Source organism: Helicoverpa zea, chromosome 13 (assembly GCF_022581195.2).
Source record: "Helicoverpa zea isolate HzStark_Cry1AcR chromosome 13, ilHelZeax1.1, whole genome shotgun sequence".
Taxonomy (NCBI): Eukaryota; Metazoa; Arthropoda; class Insecta; order Lepidoptera; family Noctuidae; genus Helicoverpa; species Helicoverpa zea.
Genome location: NC_061464.1, coordinates 2,729,434 through 2,745,694, shown reverse-complemented (window position 1 = coordinate 2,745,694; position 16,261 = coordinate 2,729,434). Strand labels below are relative to the sequence as shown.

At 37.1% G+C, this 16,261-nt stretch overlaps 1 protein-coding gene and 1 pseudogene across 1 annotated transcript; both read right to left on the bottom strand.

Annotated features, from left to right (window-relative positions):
- Positions 1-1,952: 1,952 nt before the first annotated feature.
- On the bottom strand, positions 1,953-7,909 carry LOC124636023 (annotated as a pseudogene).
- A 5,292-nt stretch (positions 7,910-13,201) lies between these two features.
- Positions 13,202-15,148, bottom strand: LOC124635616. The gene is made up of 2 exons (XM_047171546.1): positions 14,813-15,148; positions 13,202-14,719 (listed from the first exon to the last, which is right to left on the bottom strand). The coding sequence occupies exons 1-2, from the start codon at positions 15,075-15,077 to the stop codon at positions 14,085-14,087; spliced, it is 900 nt and encodes a 299-aa protein (XP_047027502.1). The 5' UTR covers positions 15,078-15,148; the 3' UTR covers positions 13,202-14,084.
- Positions 15,149-16,261: the final 1,113 nt, after the last annotated feature.

Sequence of the window (16,261 nt, the reverse complement as noted above, 5' to 3'; positions counted from 1 at the left end):
ATTTCAATTGCTGATTATGAGGTGGTAAGCCGGGCAATTCCAATTCCGAATTTTAAAATTTTGTTGGATAATTGACAACTTCATTTTCATTAGTAATAGAATCAACTGATTTGTAATTCTTCAATTCGCCAGCTATTTTCTCTTGAATCTGAAAATTCATTTCATTCACATCAAAATTTTGTTGACACCTTTTCCTCTATATAGTTAAGAGGAACCAGCTTGTTAGGCCCTCCACCAGTCGCAGATGCGCTCCTCCGCGAGTCTGCAGCTTTTCCCTTAGTCTTTGCTTTAAATTCTATCCAGTACTTGACAAAAAAACAGTTACTGGTTAATTACACATGCAAACAATGTTACAAAAACAAACTCAGTGACAAAAACTTAGAAAAAGCAAAATAAAAAAGTTATCAATGAGTTAATATTATTAAATTTTAAACTTGCAAAGAAAGTATTCAAAATCAAAAGCAAGTGAAAATTATGAGATGTAGTCGTGCCACCATACAAACATGCTAAAATGCTATTTTTTTTAATAAAGAAGTAAACATACTCGGCGTCATTGATCCGGCGTTTTAGTAGCTCCACTGCCACTGAAATTAACCGCCATACTTCTCGAGTGTCCCGCACTCCCTGAGGACCTGGCGGAAAGCGGCCCAACGCTATGTCGCGATGGGAATCCACAAATTCAAGAAGCAGGTCCATTTGCCTCATTGACACTTTCCTGCGGTAGCAATCTTCAATATGTCTTATCTGTTCTTGGTGTTCACTGGTATTTAAAATAATTATTTTTTGTGTCAACTGTCCATTTTTTTTTTATATCTTATAGTTTTCCTATTCAGCGTTTTTTTTTTCACTAATAGAGCTACAGTAGATTTTAATTTCTTTCTTTTTGTAATTTACGAGAATAATGCGTTGTTTTTGCTTTTTCTGCCTTGTCTTCTGACGTTTTATTATCAATTTTATCATCTTTACATTTTTGTTTTTCTTTTCTCCACTTATCTCGCTGTAAGTCCTGTTGTATTTGCTTTAGTTCGCTAACTCTTTTATATCGTCACCTTGGAGGGCAATGGAGCTATTCCACAGAACTACACTTCTGAGTTATGGACGTTTAAAAAATAAGAGATGAGGGTAAAAACAGTTATTTTAACTTAACTCAGCGTCATATTGTAGTAGAGGGTTAAAATTTTTACCCTAGATTATTAAAACATGTAGTTATTGAATACTTTAATTAAAAAATACCAAAATATCATGGTGTATATGTTATGTGGCTTAGGCCTATTGAATATTTTTTGTAACATGTAATACTCGTAGTATAGGGTGTAAGTCACTTAACTCTCTTGTCTCATTGACTTTTTAATCTAATGGCATCTAAACTAACTGGGTAAAAAGGTGTAAGTGGGGTAGAATGTTTGAAAAAAAATACTAAATTATTACTTTTCCATGTATTTTTAATAAAGGAAAACAAATCAAACGAACAATTTAAGTGATATAGAAAAATGTGGAAGTTAAAAGAATCTAGACACTTTCTGAATTGTCACTAATTGATGCTTCTTCCAGATTGTTATAAAAATCGTGATACACTGATGGTATGGTACCTTTTGCGCAGAGATCCTTCAGATCTTTAAGAGTAAGGTTACCCGCTCATTCTGGCGTCAGTTCAGTCCATCAGTTTGGTCCGGTTCAAACTGATGCCAGAATGATGGATGAAAAATACGGTTACATGCTCAGTCCAAGACTGACAGCAGACTGATAAAACTTACCTTAGTCACCGTTCGTAAAGTGAAGACGAAAGTCTATTGCATCACCCGATCCTGCCTAGCCATGGATATTTTAAAGAAAAAAAAAAGCCTGTGCTATTATAATTATCGCTTTACTGCTAAAGAAACGCGTGAAGAGGAAGCGATGGATGAAAACCTGGCTACAAAAAAGAGAACATTATACGCATCTAAATTTATTAAATGAAATACGACAACAGGATGAAGAAGAAGATTTTCAGAATTACTATCGAATGAAAGAAGCCTGCTATGATCATTTGTTGCAAATGGTCAAACCATATTTGCAAAAACAAGATACCTGTATGAGGAAAACAATAACCGCCGAAGAAAGATTAGCTGTTACTTTACGATACCTTGCTACTGGAAGAAATATTAAAGATCTTAAATATTCTGCAATAATGTCACCTGCTGCCATCAGTCAGTCTATTGTTCAGACATGCGAAGTATTAATTTATGTCCTACAGTCTTATATCAGGGTAAGTTAAAAAAAATATATATTCAATACTTATTTTTATTTTGCTCACAAATCAACAATTCACAAATCAAAGTTTAAGGCACTATATAATCATATTATTATAGTTTTTACTCTTGAAATTGAGCTAATAACGAACCAGCTGTATAATATTCGCTGTCTTGAGACTTGGAAGATGGGGACGGAATGTGAAGAGTGTAGAATGGAGGTTGTGCGGGAGCTGCGGCTTGGGTTTGGGTGTCGTAAGGAGATCGCGTGGGAGGAGCAGTGACTTGGGTTTGAACGTAGTTGGAAGAATACGCGTGAGGAGCTGAGACTGGGGTTTGAATGTAGCTAGGAGATTGTGCGGGAGGAGCTGAGACTGAGGTTTGAATGTAGCTAGGAGATTGTGCGGGAGGAGCTGAGACTGAGGTTTGAATGTAGCTAGGAGATTGTGCGGGAGGAGCTGAGACTGAGGTTTGAATGTAGCTAGGAGATTGTGCGGGAGGAGCTGAGACTGAGGTTTGAATGTAGCTAGGAGATTGTGCGGGAGGAGCTGAGACTGAGGTTTGAATGTAGCTAGGAGATTGTGCGGGAGGAGCTGAGACTGAGGTTTGAATGTAGCTAGGAGATTGTGCGGGAGGAGCTGAGACTGAGGTTTGAATGTAGCTAGGAGATTGTGCGGGAGGAGCTGAGACTGAGGTTTGAATGTAGCTAGGAGATTGTGCGGGAGGAGCTGAGACTGAGGTTTGAATGTAGCTAGGAGATTGTGCGGGAGGAGCTGAGACTGAGGTTTGAATGTAGCTAGGAGATTGTGCGAGAGGAGCTGAGACTGAGGTTTGAATGTAGCTAGGAGATTGTGCGGGAGGAGCTGAGACTTAGGTTTGAATGTAGTCCAGAGATGTTGTATCTGAGTAGAAAGATGGTTCGGGTGGAGATGCGACTTGAGTATGTGTGTAATAGGGAGATGGTGTAGGTGAAGGGGTTGATGTGACATTTATTTGAACAGAGTATCTGTGTAAATTTCCCAATTCCGCTTCAAATAGAATATCGTTAATGGCCTTCTTGGCATATAACTTTTGAGTAGGGGTCAGTCGTTCTAATGTTTCGGCCCAGTCAAATGCAATTGACTGAGTGCCACTAACTTGAGATTCTGACAAATAATTACATGCTCGTTCGAGTAATTCATTTTGTGTTTTAAGAACCATTTTTTTCGAGCTGAGTGCAGGTGGTCTTGCGGGTGGTTTCATGAATGAAGAAATAGTCGCAGTCACTTTTTGCTCTGTTTGTGGTTTATCAGATTCAGCTTCATTGTGATTACCATCACCATCACCATCCTGAAAAAGAAAATAAAACAGAATATTAACTTTTTTTATTTATTTCAGAAGCCGTCAAAAGAGGAATGGAAAAGGATAGCCGCTGATTTTGGGGATAAATATCAATTTTGGAATTGTCTAGGAGCTTTGGATGGTAAACATGTTAAGATCCAAAGACCAGAACACTCCGGATCACTATATTTTAATTAAAAAGGTCACTTTAGTATTGTTTTAATGGCACTGGCAAATGCAAATAAATATAATTAAGAATTCAAAGTAGGCTGAAAATCAGCACTTTTCGAACGTCAATACAAAAGACAGCCCCCAAAACGCCCGCCCTTCACCACTTCCTATGTGTTTTTGCTGGGAAGAAGAAGTGGTGGAACAAACTCCCCAGCAACACAATTCTGTCTGTATGGTTTGAAGAACCGTATACAAATATTTAAATATCACTATACAACATTGTGTACATAAATTTGTATATAAAATCAATTCAAATAGTTAGTCATGTTGCCTAGTACACACCTTACCCATACCTATTACTCAAGCAGTTACAAAATAAATCTATTAAAAAAAGAGTGAAAAATATAAAAAAATATAAAGCCTCCATTCAGTGAAGATAGATATAGTTTAGGGTGCACCCACCGACATGTCAAAGAGTTTTTATGAAAAAATAAAATAACAACATAAACAATGAAAACGGTGAACTAGGACTACCGTTCAAACCAAAATCATATACATTAGGTATATTACGGGTGTACAAATATGTAGTCAGCAAGACGACCTGGTACCACAAGCAGCACCCGTTCACGAGCATAACGCGAGGATCAGCCATCGCCCCCCTCGCACATTTTTGAGGGAGGGAGGCAACCCGACCACCGACGCTACCGCAAGCAATACCGTCAAAGGGAGCATGACGACTTGCAGCTACACTACAAGAAAACAGTTAATACTAATCAATTCGCAGTCGCTAGTAGACCATTTACAAAATTAAGGAACAACTCATCGTAAAAACAGAACGATGATGGTAATTAGTCAGTATACATAAAATAAAAAAATGTCACGTATAAAATAATATAAATCACATCAACTCATAATGATAACTTTTGAAGCTGTCCAGTGTTTAACATGAGGACCAACTATTTTTATCGTTTATGTAGTCATTAACTGTATAATAAGCTTTCTTCGACAGGATAGATTTGATCTGCACTTTAAATTTATCAAAAGGCAATTCTACACGACTGAGGAAGTTTATTATAAAATCGAATACCAAGCCCCATAAATGTTCCATGTACCTTGTGAAGCCTGTGAATGGGTACGCACAGTTTATGCTTGTTCCTAGTGTTGATACTGTGGACATCACTTTTCTTGGTGTAGTGATGAATATTCTGCCTAATGTATAATATGTTAGCAAGGATGAATTGCGATGCCACAGTAAGGATACCTATTTCTTTAAAAAGTTCCCTTAAGGAATGCTTGCTACCTAACTTATATATTGCACGAACAGCTCGTTTCTGTAATACGAAAATGTTTTCTATATCTGCAGCTTTGCCCCACAGTAGAATACCGTAGGACATAACGCAATGAAAATAACTAAAATAGACTAGTCGAGCTGTGTCTACGTCAGTGAATTGTCTTACTTTTCTGACGGCGTAGGCAGCAGAACTAAGTCTACCCGCGAGGCTAAATATATGTGAGCCCCACTGTAGCTTTGCATCAACTGTTATTCCCAGAAACACTGTTAAAAATTATAATGATTGATGTTGGTGCGAATGGCCGAGTATCAGATGGTGGTGTTCTGTTTTATACGAAATTCTGGGATCTATATAGTAAAAGTGAATTAGATATACCAGAGCCATCGCCAATGCCATACACATCCGAAAGTTTTCCTTTTGTTTTTATATCTGATGAGGCTTTTGCACTAGGGAAAAACTTAATGAAGCCATATCCACAAAGTGCATGTAACAATAATAATGAGCGAAAAGAATTTAACAGGCGACTGTCATGAGCTAGATCAGTTATTGAAGGTGCTTTTGGTATAATAACAAAAAAATTCGGTGTATTTCAAAAGGCAATATGCTTTGAGCCACAAAAAGCCTCAGTGATAGTAACGGCTTGCTGTTATTTACATAATTTCTTAATGAAAACCAAGTCCAGTCGCTACTTGGCATCAAACTGGAAAGTTACAAAAGCTACTGATATGGGACTGAACGATTTGGAGCCCTCTCCTACCCGTAACTCAACTAATGAAGCCAAACTGATAAGAGAAAGATTCTGCGATTACTTTAGTCGTGAGGGTAAATTAGAATTTAGCAAAAATTACTTTCAATTGTGAACTGACAAAATACAATAATAATTTTACAGCATTATATCTACTTTGTTTTATTTTATGTTCTATGAGTTAGTACCTACCTACCTGTGGGGGGAACGGGGTGTAATACCACAGAATAATATTAAAATAATAATAATAATTTAAAAAACTAGCCAAGTGCGAGTCGGACTCGCGCATGAAGGGTTCCGTACCATTATCTATTAAGAGGCCAAAAAATCATATCTCATGTTATGGGAGCCCACTTATATTTTAATTTAATTTTAATATTTTATCTTATTTCTAAAGTTAATAATATACTCAATATTCTGGGAATATTTCAAACGTCTACCTGTTGTCGTTATTGATATCGAGCAAAAACGAGTAATAAAATCAAAATACCTACTACCCGTCTGTTTGAAGTTTGCGAGTCGCGGCCATGTGTCGCGGCGGTATTATGATTTGAAATATTTTATGACAATACTGTGCGGGCGAGCGCGGGCGGGTGGTGAAGCGAGTGGTAGCGGTAATTCTCGCAAAGTTCAAACAAACGCGTATTACCTATACTACATAGAAAATGTGCTTTTACATACCCGATCTATCGGAACAGGCTGCTCAAATTTATCCAAAAATTTCAGGTATTCGAAAGTCCAACTTTTTGGGCAGTATATTTCATCTGTACCAGCACCCGATCTTCGTGATGAAATAATTTTCTTCAACTCTCTTCTGTAGTTGGACCGTAAAACGTTGATTTTTTTTTGACGTCCTCTATAGTTGCCCCGGGTTTAATTTTTACAAATATATCGAGGAGTTTTAACAGAGCGTCGTTTCTCTTGTATTTATTACAATATAAAGCATGTGTTTTATCCCATAACACTGGCAAGGACTCGAACGTGAGGATGAACTCCTTTTCAATCTCGATTGACGTTAGTGGGGGCCCAGGTGATGCGGGCAGCGCAAGCGGCGGTGGTAGCGGTGCTTCGTCGCTTAGCACGTGTTGCTCCATTACGTCGCGGACGGTGACTGACGCGAGAATTATTCGAGCGGTTACACGATCAGTCTGGCATCAGTCTGCTGTCATTCACGAGAGAATGATGAAAAATATTTAATTTTTGTCATTCTGGACCATCAGTCCGTCAGTCAACCGGTTAGACGATAATTCTACCATCATTATGAGCAGACTGATGGGCTGAACTGACGCCAGAATGAGCATGTAACCTTACTCTAAGTTTATTAGCAGGGATTTAAGGTTTTTTGTTATAGAGCTTCTGTGAATCGCCACATGGTGTCATAGCCGATTTGCGTAGAGCTCTGCGCTGAATTGGTAAAGTTTTAAAATTCTCTTCAGATAATTGATTTTTGAAAAATATTGTCGTAGGACTTCCTTTTCGATATTGCATCCATTTTAATAGCAGCCAATTCATATTATCACCATTATCTGTTTTATTTTTATTTGTGATAACTTTATTACTATACGACTTGAAGTCAATAAAATCTGAAAAAGTCAACTCTTTAATCTTGTAATAGGGCTTGGTGGTTTTAGCCGTACGTGCGACAGTGTACCAGCCCTCTGGTGTGTAGATATCTACTTGCCTGCCTCTGTTTTCTATTGCAGAATTAACACTATCGCATTCCATCTCCGAATGCCCAGACTCCATGAACTTTTGATTGATGGTTTCGATTGGCAAAACAGTTACTGCATGTAAAAACATTGCGGCAATAATAGTGTTCCGGTTCTGCCCAGAAGCAGTGTCAGAAAAGAAAGTTATTTCGTTTACCTCTGAAGGCAATGACGACAAATGAATCCAAATGAAAGAGGCAATCTCCGATGCACCTTTAGTACCCACTCCTTCATGCCACATATAATTTGTAGCTTCAGAATCTCCTAAATTATACACTGTAAAATTGTAAATCTTCAACTTTCTTTTATAATAAACCTGACCAGCCTGTAAACTTTGAGCTAATAGTAACTTTTCCAGGTCCACAGCAAAAGCAACAAAGCCTTGGTCTAATTTGGTACGATTGTTGTCACAAATTTTATGCTCTCTCGCTTCGTTTTTACGAACAATGTGTAAATCATACTCTTCTTTATGAAGTTGCTGTTCATGCTCTGGCCTATTCTTAAATTGAATACAATTATCACATTGATCCTTCTTAGGGCGATGAAAACCGTAATTAAATTCATTTGTATGGACTTGTAAAAACTGGCCTTCTCAGGTACAACTTGACGTTCTTTACAATACTCTACATCAGACTTTTTCAACCTTATGTGCGGACGTAGGGAGGTATTGATATCCTTTAAGAAAAAACGAAATTATTTTGGTGAAAATAAACTTTAATAGTATTTATAATTAAGTATATTAATAAGTTTTAAATAACATGATATAATCAATTAATGCAATATTTGAGCCTGACGTGTCGAGCAAAGGCTTTTTATTCTTGGGCGAATTGTCGACAAACATACTCGAAGCTCTTCCTCAACAGATAGCAGACGTTCGCGATTTTTACTTTTTAGTTTTGTCAATGCTGAAAATCCTTGTTCGCATAAGTAAGATGTCGAAAACGTCAATAGGGCAATGAGAGCTTTTTTACTTAATTCTGGATATTCTGCTGAAACATGTAACCAGAACTTATTTACATTCAATTCCTGTAATTTTAATAGCAAAGTGCGAATTGAAATATTGAACGGGTCTCTCACCCAATCAAATTTCTCAACCTCGATATTGGGAAAGTATTTGTTTACATTTTTTTCTAACAATTCTAATGAATCCCTTATCAAAGATCTCATTCTACAATCCACATTTCTTGACGCTGTATGCGGGAACATGGACAGAGTGCCCTGGCAAATATGATTTTTCTATAGCGTTAATTTTTCTGCGAAACCTTTTATTTTATCTGATGACGTCAGAATATTCTCATTTCGTCCCTGCATACCTGCATTTAATTTGTTAAGATGTTCGAATAAATCTGTCAAGTACGCCAATTTTGTGCACCATGTATCATCGCTGAATAAATTAACAAACTCTGATGACTCCAATGTGAGGAATATCAATAACTGTTCCTTAAGTTCATACACGCGGGACAAAATTCGTCCTCTTGAGAGCCATCTCACCTCGGTGTGAAGAAGCAACGTGTAGTGGTCTGCATCCATGTCTTGGCAAATTTGTTTAAATAATCTAGATTTCAATGGACGACTCTTAATGAAATTTATAACTCTTACTACATCTTCCAACACAGTTTTAAAATCATTCGGTAGAGTTACATAGTCTAAATACAAACGGTTTTCACTTAAACCTGAAGGCAAATATTTCCTCTTCGTCGTACTGCGACAGTAATGTGAGGAAACAGTAGGTAAAGACTTGATGTGATCTCTAATTATATCCTTGACTTCTTCTGATTTTTGTTGGGTGGAACTTTCTTACCTCTCTTATCTGGTTCTGTTACTCCAGATGGTGTCAACTTACTTAATGTTGGCAAAGGGTTATCATTGAAAGGACATCTTATAGCTTTGGCCTCCATGCAAACTGCATCGTACTTTAGATAATGGTAGACCAAGGACTCTCAACCCTCCATAGTTTAAATGTCCTAATCTTCTGTGCCAAAGATTTTTTCTGATATCAATGCATGTGTCTTGGTCTCACTGTCTGTCACTGTCTTTCTTACATTCAAATCTAATTTCATTGTATGTATATAATTTCCCATTGCTTTGTCCTTGCACATGTATGTTACCTTTGCTTATTAATGCTGTTTCTTTATTAAATAGTCACATATGTAAACCTTTTTCATTAAGTTTTCTCACTGACAGTAGGTTGTGAGACAATTTCTCCAAAATAAGGCAATCTGGAATTGATATTTCTAGTCATTCTTTTGAAATTCCTTTTAATTTTCCTTTCAGAGTTGCTCCTATTGTATTTCCATCTGCTACTTTAATATTTATTTGAGGAATCTTCTATATATCTGTCATATATTTCTGGAAGTTGTGAGATATCATATGGTGTGATGCACCGGAGTCTATCACAGATTATATTTCTTCTTTTGTGTGGTTTTGTGTGTTTTCTGCTGAGTTTGCCTGCGCTACTACAAATTATATTTCCTTGTTAGTGGTATGCTCTCCTCCAATATTTGCAGTTTGTTTTCTAGTCTGCCTCTGCCTCGTGATCTGGAGCTTCCTCTGCCTCTCTGATGAAAATGTATTTTTGGGTAATTTCAAGCAAAATGGTTGGATTCTCAACAACAGAGCATTTTATTTGAGAAGTGCTTTCAAAAACATACTCATTGGTTTTTCTCATAACGCCTTGATTAGATTTCTCTTTCATTTCCGCGTCCAGTAATTTGCTTTTTACAAAATCTAAAGTTAATTCACTGTTTGACATTTCAAGAGCCGTGACTAAGGGTTGATAAGCTTGTTCGATACTTAATAAAAATTGACATACTTTCTCTTTCTCATCTATGACAATTCCGTGATTGGCAATATCTTGAACTAGTTTTTCGAATTTATTTATATGATCCTGAACGCTTTGTTTTTTACTGTACTTCAAGTTTATCAGTTGTCTTTTGAGACATAAGCTGCTAAGTGTAGATTTTCTTTGAAACGTACTCTTGAGCTTGGTAATCATGTCATATGCGGTTGATGCACTTTTAACATACTCTAGATGTTTATCTGGTATTCCTTGTATTATTATATTGCGTGTTTTCGAGTCTTGTTTGATGAACTCTTCCTCTTTTGTTCTCTTCTCGTTCCCGCTTTCTACATTTACATTTCTCAATCCCTTTTCATCTAGGAGAATCTCGATTCTAAAGAGCAAATTCTCAAAATTGTCTCCAAGTTGCGGTATATGGGAACAAGACGTTGTCATTATTTTGACTTTCTTCTTTTCGTTTCAGGCTGAAAAGCAAACCTACCCCTTTTACCCTTTAACACGTGTATGACCGTAACCTTACTAGTTGATTACTTTCCTACGCTATTCTGTATCATCTGACGGAATTTATGGGCCTGGGCCCATAACCTGTTATAAATATTGATTAAATGTGGAAAATTGTAATCTTTAGGTCCTTCAAGATTGTGAATCAAAAACTCCTTCGCCTTTTTTACTTGTGTATTTACATTGGAATAAAAACATAAAATTCGTATTACAACATGGAAAAGAAAAATCAATAATTCGAACAAAACATTTTTGACTTGACAACTGTCATTATTATATTCTTTTTATAATTTGTTAAAGGTTGCATACCTATATATACATACTTATTTGGACATACCGCCCACCAAGGACATATTCGCCTGAATTGTCCTTAACCATCAAGAGCCGCCCATCATGAGGTAATTGGACAAATAAAACAAAAATAATTCAAAACAAAACTAGTACCTAATCAATAGGCAAAACACATAACTTATTTGTTGGTCTCTTAATTCTAGACCCGTTGCATTTAAGGGTCACAACCCTAGTGAGTCCGTCTGAACTCGAATGTTTCTCTATGAGCTTTCGGAAGTAAATTATCCCTGCTGACTCCCAAAGCCCGCCAAAGCTTGGGGCATGAAGAGGAATAGACTGCCACTTAACGCTTTTAGTACTCAACCAACTTCGAATTTCATTAGCAACTGCTGACCTTTCAGCAGCAACCAATGATTGTAGTTCATTGGAAGCACCAACGAAACTTTTTCCATTGTCGCTCCAAATATCGCTGCAGTGTCCTCTCCTGGCAACAAATCTCTTAAAACCGGCTATAAATCATTGAGCGGTGAGATCACTGATAGCTTCTATGTGTACTGCCTTCGTGTATGACAAACAAAAAGACAGATGTAGCCTTTGTAAGATTTATTGCCACAACCTTTAGATACTCTAAGGTTGATGGGACCGGCAAAGTCGACTCCAACATGCAAAAATGGTCGAGCTGGTGTTACTCTACAGGTTGGTAACTATCCCATGAATTGGGTTTTTATTGTGGCTGATTGTCAAGCACATGTTACACATTTGCGCACGCAGGCCTTAACCATATTCTTCGCAGATATGACCCAATATTTGGAACGTAAATAATTCAACATCAATGTTGGACCTCCGTGTAGAGTATTTTGGTGTGCTTCTTGTACTAGTAGCGTGCAAAAATGATTTTTAGGTGGAATTATGATGGGATGTATCATACTCTCAGTCATTTTAGACTTCTGTATCCTACCACCTACTCTTAATATTCCCTTATTATCTATCCAGGGACATAAAGGTCTAAGTTTACTTTTCTTGCTGATAATTCCTAATTTCTTGATGCTATTTATATCTTCCTTGAACTCTTGAGCTTGATATTTTCTGATATAGATTTCCAAAGCGTCCGACAATTCTTCGCTGGTCAAGTACGATTCCCTATGCTCTTTCTGCCTTAGAAAACGTCTACAGTATGCTATAACTCTAATCAACCTTTGAAGTGACGAATACTTTACCCATAACGAATTATCTTTATTGGTTGTTAGATGTTCTCTAACATATTTTGGCACTGGTTTCTTCTCCAAACCAGTTGAAATTGATTTCAGTTTGGTCAAGTCAATTGTCTCCCAAACCTTCTTGAATAAATGATTATCACTAACCTGTGAACACATACTAACTAATGTCTTGTGAGGTTGTGCTGCATCGACATTGCGATCAGCATGAGGTTGTCCAGATAAAATCCAGCCCAGGGATGTGTTTTGCGCTATTATAGGCCCTTAACCGCATTTAACTAAACCCTCCTTTATGACTTGGCCATAAACCTCGGCTCCAAATAAAATGTCAATTTTACTTGGAGTGTGGTATTCTGGATCCGCCAGAACCAAATCTTTCAGTTGAGGCCAAGTTTGTATTAAAATCTTTGTTGATGGAATCAATTTTGTAATGGTTCTCATTACAAATGCTTGGACTTGAATGCTAACTGTAGGATCATGACGTGATTGAATAGTTACAGAAACTATGAACTTTGAGGCAAATGCGCTCTTGTCACCTCCTATACCAGAAATGACGCTCCTGGTTGGTATCTTCTTTAGTCCCAGCAATTGAACTGCCGATTCTGTTATGAAGGATGTTTGAGATCCTTGATCTAACAACGCTCTCAGTATTTGTTTATGACCGCTCTTAGTCTGTGCTTCGACCAAAGCAGTTGGTAACAGAACTCGATTAGGCACTACTCTTCTCGAGAAGTGTGTTGGTTGTGTTGGTAAATCTGATTCTTGTGCCATACTGGAGGCGGTGGGCAACGCAGACGTTGCTGTTCTGACAGCTGCCGCTTCTCCGGACAGGCCACTTGTGGTAGGCGACGTGGATCTTGAAGAAACCTTGGGGTGTAACAATGAGTGGTGCTTACGTTGACAAAGCTGGCAAGTAGTTTTAACTCCACAAAACTTGATCGAATGATTGGAACTTAAACAATTATAACATAATCGATGTGTTCGGACGAACTCACTTCGGGTTTCGTAATCTTCTTTACAAAACTGTTTACAGTGACTCAAACTATGATCTTGTGTACAGAATGGACATGTTAGGACAGTAGTAAAAATTATATAACGACACATAAAGTTCGGCAGTTTCTTTGCAATATTTTTCAAATTGTTCCACATTTATTTTCATACCGGAACATAATGCATCTAGAATTACTTTTAAACGATAAATTAAATTTTTATCGACTCCTGTAATTTCTGCTGAAATTTCATATTCCTCGAAAAATCTTCTGCTTGTGTTACCGTCATTTGTGTTACCAAAATTTGCTTTAGGCATGTCTACTAAAAGTCCAAGTTTTTCTTTGAACTGGCTTTGGATTTCTTTTTTTCTATCTCCCACCACTTGTTTCTCTTCGGCAGAAAGGCGAACATTCCACTTTTTAATGGGTAGCCTATATGCCACATGCAGCATCGTTTCAAAAAATCTTATTCTAGCATGCAATAATGACAGCCCAAAGCTGAAATTCTCTTTTTTGCATGGCCTTTCCATTGATAAATCATTAAATTCTGAAATAGTAGCTTCACAAATGTAGCACCTCATAGTTGATTTGGTATGTGTTGCTGCATTGCATACCTTGCCATCCACCATCGTAAATAGCATCTTATGCTTTATAGAAATGCCATTTATATTTGTACTAGTGAGTGCTGATATCTGTGATTGGATATAATTTATTACTTCATTAGTTACGTCAGTTGTTTCTTTCACAAAACGTATTCTTATAGGGCGACAGTAGCGAGGTGACGATGGTGTTGGGTTTTGCCACAGATTTTTTTTTTCAGAGCCCTAAAGTAATTGGAGTGGAACTGTTGAACTTTGAAATATATTGGCATCAGAGTCATCTTCAAACTCAAATTTCATTTTATATTGTATTTGTTGCGAGCCGTCACAACCCCACTTACTTATTAATATTAATGAGGATTTCTCTTCTTCACTTAAATTTTCTACAGCTTTTCCCAAAAACTGTATCAGTCTTGATCCTGTGTGATCCATCAACTTCTGAACTAGAACTTCAGCACATGTCTCGGTCACACGATGAATTTCCGGATAGCTATCTTTTTTTGCTTTTTGAACAATAGAATAACAAGGGAAAAAAATTGGGTTTGTCTCACGGACTCTTTGATATTGAGTTTTAGTTAATTCTGCTTCTGTAAACATTGACAATGCTTGTAACGGTGATAGTTGACGAGGCTGATCTTGCTTTTCAACACTTTCTTTAAAGGCTTTGATGTATTTTTTAGCTCTTCGAGGACTTTTCGTAAGGTCTTTAACAACTTTCGAAGCTTCAACTTTGCCGGCCTGTCGCAATTGCATTTGTGTTGCATACGTTAATTCTGCTAAATCTTTTGACCTCAGGTCTTCGGTTTTACTTCTTTCACTTGATTCTTCAAATGATTTTTGAGGACGCCCGGGGCTAACTCCTAAAACAAACAAATAGAAATATGTTATAAAAAAAGTTACATTAGTCATAATGTAAACAATAGCGAGTTTGCAATGTATTGTGCTTCACCTACCTGCGCTCGGTAAAGTTATTGTGTCTCTTAGCCACGTGGCATTTTTTTCTTCGAATCTCTTTTTGTTTTTTTGAGCTGCCAACCATTTTTGTTTAAATTGGTGCTTAACAATGGACAATTTGTGTTTAGCGTCTGCTATTTTTGGATCGTCTTGAAAATAGCCTTTTAGCACTTCGATTTCCATAAGCTTAAGTTTTTCGTCAAATGATGACCCAATTGAGTTTTGGGCAATGTCATATAAGTATTTCCGAGTAATCATCGTCATGCCAGAAGGTCCTATAACAATTAAAACGAATAATGTTAACAAAATAAATTTGTACCAAATAATATAGGCCGCTAGAAAAAAAAATAACAAAAAAAAGGAGCGGTTTCGTGCGGCTACTTTTCTTATGAGTGGATAATGAAATAACAACCTCATATTATAACACAAATTTTAATGTTTAGAAATGTTCAGAAATACAACAAAACCCTTTTTGAAATGCACCATAAATTATTTTTACAACAGTTAATTAGACCTGTGTTTACGGCTATAAATACAAAAATCTACAATATATTTTTTTATAAAATGATATAAATCAGAAAGTACATACCTGGAGTAGACCCATCCATCACAAAAACTGACACAAAACCACTCCACCAAACAAAAACAAGAGTTTGGAAAACACCGAAATAACAACGTATCGCAAAATCACACGTCTGGCGTAAGCGAGCTGTAACTTCCTACTGGCCGCACGAGGCGCTGTATTAAGCTACCGCTTTAAGTGTTTTACTATTGGTTGCAGTGACTAATAAGCTTTTTGGCCAGATAAAATTCTAGGTACCTAGTTAGCGAAAAATATAAAATTCCATTATTGGCCAACTTTTAAGGCTGAATAACACACTGTGCATTGGCCGTAACGACAATCGGCACAATGACAGCCGTGTCGACATTCCACATGGCGACAACCTCGTGCGCTAAGTCAAGATACTTTATTTGTTTCTCTTTCTCAGCTTTCACGAGGTTCTCGTCATGCGGAACGGCGCATCGACTATCATCGCGCGGCGCGCTAATCGATCTATCACCACTATATCAGGCTTATTGGCTGCAATAGTCCTGTCAGTGATGATAGATCGATCCCAGTACAACGTGATATGGTCGTTTTCGAGAACTGGGTCGGGCGCATACCTGTAGTACGGTACCTCAAGATCTACAAGTTCGTTTTTAAATCATTATTATTATTATTCTATATATATCAAAATAGTATTATGATTTTTACAGGTTCATAGCCACCGGCCACCAAGCTTCAGATCTTTATCGTATTCATACCGTATATCTGAAAGCTATATATCACGTATCGTGAAACATGTATTAAAAGTTTTAAGGCAAGAATTAGTACCTCTACTAATGAAGCCTCTGGAGGAAAACGACTTTACAATCGTTGAAACATGTTTTGGCATAAATGGAATATA

Excerpts from the sequence above, each read along its gene's own strand:
- LOC124635616 (XM_047171546.1), bottom strand. The coding sequence starts at position 15,077 with ATGACGATGATTACTCGGAAATACTTATATGACATTGCCCAAAACTCA. Across the intron at positions 14,720-14,812 it reads AATAACTTTACCGAGCGCAG|GAGTTAGCCCCGGGCGTCCT; the intron begins GTAGGTGAAGCA and ends TGTTTGTTTTAG.